We start from the raw sequence: 8,601 nt of genomic DNA, 5'->3' as shown, positions 1-8,601 counted from the left end.
AATCAAGCAACAGAAAGTCAAATTCACTGCAACTCTGAAATTGATTCATCATGGTCCTTTGTCCTGGCTTCAGGATTAGGGGACTCGTGAAACACGGGAGCCTTTTATCAGCTTTGTTGAAAGGAAAAGAAAATGATTTCGATCACCTGCTTTGGCCCTCTAGTGCTCAGATATACTACTAGGCTTGGAGAAATGGAGATTCCTTCTCATCCGCGCCGGATTTCAGATCTAAGGATGCAATTTTAAGGTAGAGCAAGGACAATGACCCCTCAAGCTCGCGCTCTTCCATGGAAAACTAATATTCTTTGATCAGAGGAGTAGGTCATGCATCTATTTATCCTGCTGATTGGCCTTCCAATATTCCATTGTTGAATCCTGCACAAGCTTTGCTCAAACGGAATCCTGCACAAGCTGATAACAGACACTACAGACAAGACGATCCTGGAGTTTTAATCACGAGGGACGAAGTGGCCTCTGTGCGTCACTGTGATGGAGATATGCAGCACACAAGAAAAGCATGCGGCATTGGAAAGCAAATCGAGGCTTATTTGGCTTGTCAAGTGTAGCTTACTTTTGGACTTCGATCCATATTAGTTGTTGCTCAGATTGATGTGTCTAACACTAAAATACGTCTTAGAACACATTTATTTTAGTATAAAGTTGTAGTACTAATTAGTATAAAGTTGTATTAAAGTTAAAACGCTTATTTTAGGACCGAGAGAGTACCTATGTACCACCAGTGGCAAAATCCTACAAGAAAAAGTTCAAAAAAAATTCCTGCAAGAAATAGTAAAGCTCTTTTTTCCAATGAGCTACGTGGATCTACAGCCGCGGCCCTGTCAGCCACGTACTATCTTGTGCAGTATTATGATAGATACTTCCTGTCCTGGTCTCACTGTGAGTCTTCCATGTTCAAGCCGAAACACAAGTCTATTATCCCCTCAGGTCCTTCCTGTAGGTGTTCATGTATGCTTTCCCTGCAGCAGCAGCACGACCGCGTAGAAATTTCCGTTTGCGTGATCAGCCAAGACTTCCAAAATTCAAACTGTTAGAAGATTTCGATGTGTGAACATCAAGATCCCTCACACATCAAGATCCCTGATTTAACTTGAGCCGAAAACGACGGCTTTCGGCAGTTGTCCTACTCACTCACAACGATAGCCTTAAGGGCCCGTCATATCCATACGGTATCAGAAAGGACAATTAAACAGCACGAGATCACATGGCACAGCGATGAAACTTCGGTCCACCATACCGGCGGAGAACTAGTTCGCGAACACACCCAAACTGTCTACCCAGCACGAATCAGTAGGTACGGTACCTTGACTAAGGGAGAAGCTTTATACAAGTCCAGATGAACTCTAGTAGCCCCATGGAGTACTCAGAGCACACATGGACTACTCTACTTGCAGAGGTCCAGAACGGTGTCGAGATTTTTAGGTTTTTGTGGCATCCTTTCAATCTGATTCTCCAAGTGTTTTGATGGCGTCTTCTATTGCAGGTACTGATTTGCTGAATGTCTCCCACTGCTCGACCGTCATACTCATCCCTGCATTTAAGCAGCATGTCAGCATAAGAAATGGACTGTGTACACGGGAAAAAAAATAACATAACACAAAGCAACAGCAGCTACAAACACCCAAATTATTCAGCACTTGCATGTGAATGCCAATCAAGAAAGAGGATGACGTAATACACATGGGACATATCAAACTCCAATATGAATGTATATAGTTCAATGCAAGACATAAATTAAGAACTGAAAGCAACAAAGGTATTAGTATCAACATGTTTGCAACAGGAGGATGTCTCATGTGAAACATTCACCAGGATCTGACCCCTTCAGTAAACATACAGCAAGGGATTGTAATAGACTCGCAATTGCTTATTCTTGAGTGCCACATGAATAAGATTGAAATGCTAAATAAAATTCACCAACCGCTTCAGACTATGGACAGTATAGAAGGAACTCCAAGAGCAACATTACAAAGGAAACCATTATCAACTGGTTTGTAAACCTAGGGGGTAAGATGATAGAACAACTAGTATGATGTGCTGAATCCAAGTGTTCATTCCACGAAACAAAATTTGGCTAACCATTTTAATAGAGTTGAATCAGCGGAGATACATGAACCTACTCTTGCGTAAGATCTAATCACTAAATCTACTCAAACATTTGACAAGCTAGTTATTCTTTATGAGAGCATCATTTCTTGGTCAGCAACTATTTTACAAAAACAACTACTGCAACAGCTTCAAACTCCAGAAAGCATAAAACTGAATTTAATGTCATAGACAGAACTACTACCTCTCTCTCAGTTTACAGGGCATGCGTGTACTCCTAGGTCGTCAATTTGACCAACCTAATACAAATCATATATTACAAAAAATATACCAACATAAACTTCGGAGTTTCTACTTTCAAAAGGTATAATTTTTGTGTTATATAGTTTATATTAGGGTGATAAAATTGGCAACCTAGGTATACGCACAGGACTTGTAAACTGAAACGGAGGTAGTACTGATATGAACTGTTACATAGAGAATAACCAGGGTCCAAGGCTAATGAGCAACCATATCAAAAAATCAGTTGCTCTGTAGCAGCAATAGAAGAAGAAAAGGCACACTAATCATAGTCAAGCAGTGACCAATGGACAATTGCACAATGCTACATAGTTTCATTAACACAGGTTCAAAGTTTATGGCATAACAAATAGACACGGGTAAAAATGACAACAGAGAAATTGGTTTGAATAAATAATGATATTGGCAAGGACCCCCCCCCCCCCCCCCCCCCACACACACACACACTACTGATTACCACCCCTTTAGTTGGAGAAGCCTTGTCACAAATACGGTACGGTCCATATGCAAGAACTTATGTTAGATGGAACTATACAAGACTAGCTTATAAATGTGCAAAACTCAGCGCTGGGATACTATCCAGCACTTGCTAGTGGAATGTATTAGGCTAATGAACAGATGAACATGGCAAACAAAATGCCAATATAAAGTGTTTCAGTTTTGACATAATCTGATAGTGTGGATTTCAGGCAACTGATGCACTTTTTCCTGCAAAGATTGAAACCTGAAACAAAACACAAGCAAATCGACATTGCTGCAAGGTCGCCGTAACTAGCGGGTTTGCCATAACTGTGAATATACCAAGACGAAAGGACATCCGAACTGAGCAAAACAGATATTCAAATCTGGGATTCGAGCAGAAATCCAATCCTCGAGCTCAAGAAAAACTGTAAGATTTGCAGCACCTTTGGAGGTGGGCATTTCCTTGCCGTCCTTGATGTAGTACTCGCGGATCGACACCAGCGTTTTGCCCTTAAACTCCTGCAGCGTCACCCTCCTGTTCTTCGACAGCTGCAAACGCAAACAAATCGCACCGTAAACCCTAGTAGCCCCGGCACTAAACCCTAGCAATGTTTAGGCGAGAAAAAGTTGAACTCACGCGGCAGAGGATGAGGTCTCCATTATCGTCGAACTCTTTCTTTCCTTCACCTCCCTTGTCCTCCTCCTCCTCCTCCTCTTCTTCCCCCTCCTTCTCCTCGTCCTCTTCCTGCTCTTCCTCCTCCTGACGCTGCTGTTTCTTTTTCCCCTCCTTGCGGGAGCCGCCCTTCTGCTTCTGGTCTTCTTCTTCGGCGAGGGACTTGAGGTAGTCCTCCACGAGGCGTCGCACGAAGCGCTTGTGGAGGGGGAGGTCGAGGTCGATGCCGAGGCGGTCGGCGGCGGCGGTGCGGACCTTGTACTCCGTCAGGGACTCCATGTCGGAGCCCCGCAGGATCTCCAGCACCGCCGCCTCCACTTTATCCTGCGTCTTCTCGTCCATGTCCACGCCCGGAGCCGCCGCCGCTTCCTTCGCCGGTTTCCTCCTGTGCAGTTACCCTCCGTGCGCTTCGTCGATGGAGTGAATGGGGGCTCCTCTGCTACGGGCCCATGTATCAGGCCGTGAATGTCAGACTCGGTTAATGGATTATTCTGCGCATACCGGGCCTGTTGGAACTGGGCGCCCACCCAAGGCCCAAAATAAACTCTAAAATTGTTTGCTAAAAACTTGTAAATAACAGAAAAATTCACTCTAGGTCACTAAACTTGAACCGGGTGACACACTAGTACCACTACTTCAAAATACCCGAACTACGGTCCAAATACTTGCGCTAGGGGTTCATTTTGGTCCATATATACGATTTTGTGTATGTATCTGCTGACTTGGCCGAGTCAGTGGCCGCCAGCTCGGCTTTGACCGCCACACTGTCGTTCCTTCGGTGAATACCAGTCCATCCAGGGGGGAGGGGGTTTGCAAAATGGCATGACCTGGTCGGACCAACCGCGCACCTGGTCGCACCCCTGGTCGCACCTGGTCGGCCGCTCGCTTATCCCCTCGCTCTCCTCTTCCTCTCCTCCCAACCCTAGCCCAACTCCCGTCCCCGTCGCCGCAGCCATTGCCAACGTTGACGCTCTCCGCCGCCGCAGCCATTGCCGACGCCCTCCTCCGCCGTCTCTGTCCCCGTCGTCATGTTGTCTTCCAGCTCCATCCGCAATGCATTGTGTGGCCGCTCTGTTGCTGTACCATTGATCGGGTGCCCGGATTGCGACGAGCAGGTGAGGTTCTACCGGTCTAGCACCGATGAGCACGAAGGATGGATCTTCTACAAGTGCGTCAACCACACTATAAGTGCTTGATCCTGATCCATGCAGCAGCAGTAGTATTGAAGCAGAGCACTGATAAAATTAGGCACATTAGTTGGTTAACTAGTCATTGCTGTGATTAATACAGTAGTTTAGACATTGGTCGTGATTTTCCAGCCTTGGTTGCAAAATTACTGATAGAACTAGTTGGTTAACTAGTTTGTCATTTAATCATGCACTCTGAACCACTGTCACTCTGTAGGTGAATAAAGATGTAAATGTTTTTCTCAGGTCACTTGTGATTTCTGGCGCTGGGAGCTTGAATATGTGGAGCATCTGGTTGAAACAAAGCGTCTTGTTGGTGATGCTGCTATAGATGCAATTGGTGCAGCTCAGGACAGGAGGGAAGAGCTTGAGAGGTAGAGGACTGAATCAATGGCAGGCAGAAGCACAGCTGGAAGGGGCATGGCTGGAAGAGGCACTGTAGGCAGAGCTAATTATGCCAGTTCTAGTGAGAATAAGTATGCTACTAAGCAGCAAATTGCTATGCTGTTAGGATTAGGCAGAGAGATTTTGCTGCTGCTAAAGTTGTTGATGGCTTTTGTTATAGTGCTTTGTGTGATGTGTTTCACCTTAATTATGAAGAAGTGAAGTGTTGTTAAATGAGTAGGTGTAGGTGTTCTAATAGATCTCTTGTTCTAAATTGAGCATACTAAATGCCATTGTAGAGATCTCTTGTTTGCTTAGTATGAAGTCTTGGTTGGATTGCTTGTTGTAATGGATAATATGTCAGTAATATGAAGACTTGTCCTAATGTTTGACCTAATTGCTTTGAAATGACTGACAGATGTATTTGATGTCAGAAGTGCAGTTAAACTAATTCTGACAGAAGTGTACCTAGTTCTGTCAGAAATGTACTTAACCTCATTGCTTTCAAATTACTGACAGAATTAGGCAGTCAGAATTGCTGACAGAATTGTACCTAATGATGTCAGAATTGTATCTGGCAGAGCTAAGTAGGCACTGTAGTCAGAGCTAATTATGCCAACTCCACCAACTGTAACTCATGTCAGCCTTTCTCAACATAACTGAACTACTTGCACCTGCTGCAAACACCCACCCAACAACTTGCACTCTGCATGTAGCTTTGGCCCACCACCAGTCCACCACCACCACCACCAGATCCCCTTCTTCTTCCTCATCTTTCATCTTCAATTTCGTGCACCACCAGATCCCTTCTCTCCTCTGTCCAATAGCAACAACAGATCCCCTTCTCATCTTCAACCATGGTGTCCTGGGATGATCTTCCCAGTTCTTCTGAAGATGACTCTATGACCAGCAAGGTTAGTGTGCTCCCCACCCGGTCTAGGGTTTCTCATCTAGGGTTTCTCTGTCAATTGAATCCAAATGACTCTCTTTTGTTTAGCCACCTGCCACAATTTCTTATGAGGAATGGAGTGGCTTGGCTACAGATCTGCCTAGCTTTAGATGTGGGCATGGATCTTTGTGTGAGAAGCATGTAGCATTTGAATCTGTTAACAGTGGCAGAAGGTTTCTAGCTTGTGCACAGAAGGTTAGTAAAAAAATTGCATTTGGCATTGTTAAACAACAAGTTATTTGAAGTATGTTTTAAGTTTCATCGTCATGCACAGAACTGAATACTCGCAGTTAACTGAATTTTTTGTTTGGTCTAAATTGTTAGGAGCTACCTAAATGCAGATATGTTGAGTGGGTTGACCCTGAGTGGCCTGATACTCTGAAGATGAGCCTAGATAGTATATGGACCATGTATGAAGAGGAGAAAAACAGAGGCTCGGACAGAATGTTGTGAGTGCTGAAGAAAACTTGAAGGTTCTTGAAGAGAAGAATAAGATAGAGAATGAGTTGAGGCATTTCAAGCTTGATTTTGCTAAGATGGTGGCTGAGAAGGAGCAGGCAATGAGCCAATTAGGCAGCACACAACTTGCTCTGACTGATCTAAAGGAAGAACTTGAGAAGAAGAAGATGACAGACAAGTCAGTAACCAAAGTTCATCAGGTCTTCAAGGTTAAAGCAGAGAAAGAGAGGGACCAAACAGTGCAGGAGAGGGCCCAAGTGATTCAAGAGAGGGATGATTCGAAGCATGAGAAAAGGAAGCTTGAGTACATGATTGGTGACCTATTCAAACACAAAGAGGCCACCAGGGAGAAGATAATGAAGCTGAAGGCTTTGCTGAATGAATTTGATTGAATTTGTGTCATTGTAAAAAAATGACCTTGTATCTTTCCTACAATGTGTACTTTCTATCAAATGAACATGAACCTCCTCCTGGATTTGTGTCATTTGTACTTTCTGTTAAATGTTATCTAAATTGGCTTCAGATAACTAAATTGGGTTAAGATAACTAAATTTAGATAAAAAATTGAAGTTAACTATCAATGTTTCTTATTTTGGAAAGATTTCCTGCTTTCTATGACTAAATTTGTATGCCTGAATTTGTATTGCTGAATTTGCTACAATCTGAACATATGTACCAAATTTTGATTAAACAAAAAATTAAAAATCACACAAAAAAAGTTTTGCCTGGGTCTCGAACCCAGGACCTATGGTGTGAGGAACTGCGTGCAATGCCGGTGTGATAAGAATGGTGCTTTGCTCAAGTGTTACTTGACAACCTACTTATTATGCTTCCACTCCCCTCCCTGTTAACTGAATACTGGCAGTTAACTGAATTTTAACAGTTGTCTGAATTAACTCATTGAAAAGATAACTGAGTTTTTAAAGTTAACTGAAATTGGTTTGAAAAGATAACACTGAATTCTAACAGTTAACTAGATTTTAACAGTTGTCTGAATTTAGTTTGAAAAGATAACTGAATTTTTATAGTTAACTGAATTTTAACACTTGTATGAGTTTAGTTATCTGACAAAGTTCATTGCAGACAAAGTTCAGTTAAGACAAAATTCAGTGAAGGTAAAGTTCAGTTAAGACACTTTTTCTTCTGGATTGTTGCCTTATATAGCAACAAGACACTTTTGGATTGTTGCCTTATATAGCAACAAGACAGTTTTGGGTTGTTGCCTTATATAGCAACAAGACTGCATGAACAACATCAACACAGAACATAAAACAACATGACATAGTTCAACTGCCACTTACATAGCATCAACATAGTTCAACTGCCAACATAGTTCAACTGCCACTACTGTCAGGACCCCGACTTGATGTCACATCGATCTAGCTGGTAACACCTCATATCACTTTGCGGCCTCACGCACGGTATCCCTACGGGTGTCGTCTTACCTTTTCCCGGGACCGTTTGCGCCTTTTGGCTCACGTATATGATAGTGTCGCTAGCATCCATATGATAAAGAGCCCGGGCTGACATGACTAGTCGTAAACCCAAAGTGGCACAGACTTACAGGGACAGGCATCCATGACCCAGCTTCGAACGTGTCGGTCATCAGCAGGTGGGTCCGGGCTGTAGCACTGGGCTAGCAGGACTCCGGTAAACCGGGCTGTAGCGGGCTAACAGGACTCCGGTACTCAAAGCGTGACATTTCCCCGAAGGGACAGACACAGGAACGAAGAAGGACACATGCCGGCCAGCCTAAGTGTTCCAGAGCAGTAGCAAGCTACCATGGCTCAGCGGTAACACTAGGAGACATTTCCCGGTAAGAGAGGCTACTAAAGATAAACAACTAGATAGTCAGATCCCACACATACCAAGCATTTCAATCATACACACAATATGCTCGATATGTGCAAATACAACGAAGCATCACAACATGACTCTATGACACAAGTACTTTATTTAAGGCTCAGTGAGCCATACATAACATACACAAAGGTACGGGTCTCACGACCCCACATACAAGTCATACAGTCATACAAACCAGCAGCGGAAGTAACTTGTCTGAGTACAGACAACTAGTAAATAAAAGAGGCTTGGAAAGCCTAGCTATACTACGTGGTCCTTCA

The 8,601-nt window shown here is 43.6% G+C and overlaps 1 protein-coding gene and 1 pseudogene across 1 annotated transcript; one reads left to right on the top strand and one right to left on the bottom strand.

The window, feature by feature from the left end:
• Positions 1–1,046: 1,046 nt before the first annotated feature.
• LOC123070420 (RNA polymerase II transcriptional coactivator KELP) lies at positions 1,047–3,947 on the bottom strand. Its single transcript, XM_044493645.1, has 3 exons — positions 3,464–3,947; positions 3,270–3,375; positions 1,047–1,549 (listed from the first exon to the last, which is right to left on the bottom strand). Exons 1-3 carry the CDS (start codon positions 3,839–3,841, stop codon positions 1,458–1,460), a joined length of 576 nt encoding a protein of 191 aa, XP_044349580.1. The 5' UTR covers positions 3,842–3,947; the 3' UTR covers positions 1,047–1,457.
• A 580-nt stretch (positions 3,948–4,527) lies between these two features.
• LOC123067539 (uncharacterized) lies at positions 4,528–6,870 on the top strand (annotated as a pseudogene).
• Positions 6,871–8,601: the final 1,731 nt, after the last annotated feature.

Source organism: Triticum aestivum, chromosome 3B (genome assembly GCF_018294505.1).
Source record: "Triticum aestivum cultivar Chinese Spring chromosome 3B, IWGSC CS RefSeq v2.1, whole genome shotgun sequence".
In the NCBI taxonomy this organism is placed as follows: Eukaryota; Viridiplantae; Streptophyta; class Magnoliopsida; order Poales; family Poaceae; genus Triticum; species Triticum aestivum.
This window is presented reverse-complemented; position numbering and strand designations above follow the sequence as displayed.

What these genes read in the sequence shown, in the direction of transcription:
- LOC123070420 (XM_044493645.1), bottom strand. Translation starts at nt 3,841, where the DNA reads ATGGACGAGAAGACGCAGGATAAAGTGGAGGCGGCGGTGCTGGAGATC. An exon ending in GAGACCTCATCCTCTGCCGC is followed by an intron (nt 3,376 to 3,463) that starts GTGAGTTCAACT and finishes TTGCGTTTGCAG; the next exon opens with CTGTCGAAGAACAGGAGGGT. An exon ending in GGAAATGCCCACCTCCAAAG is followed by an intron (nt 1,550 to 3,269) that starts GTGCTGCAAATC and finishes GCTTAAATGCAG; the next exon opens with GGATGAGTATGACGGTCGAG.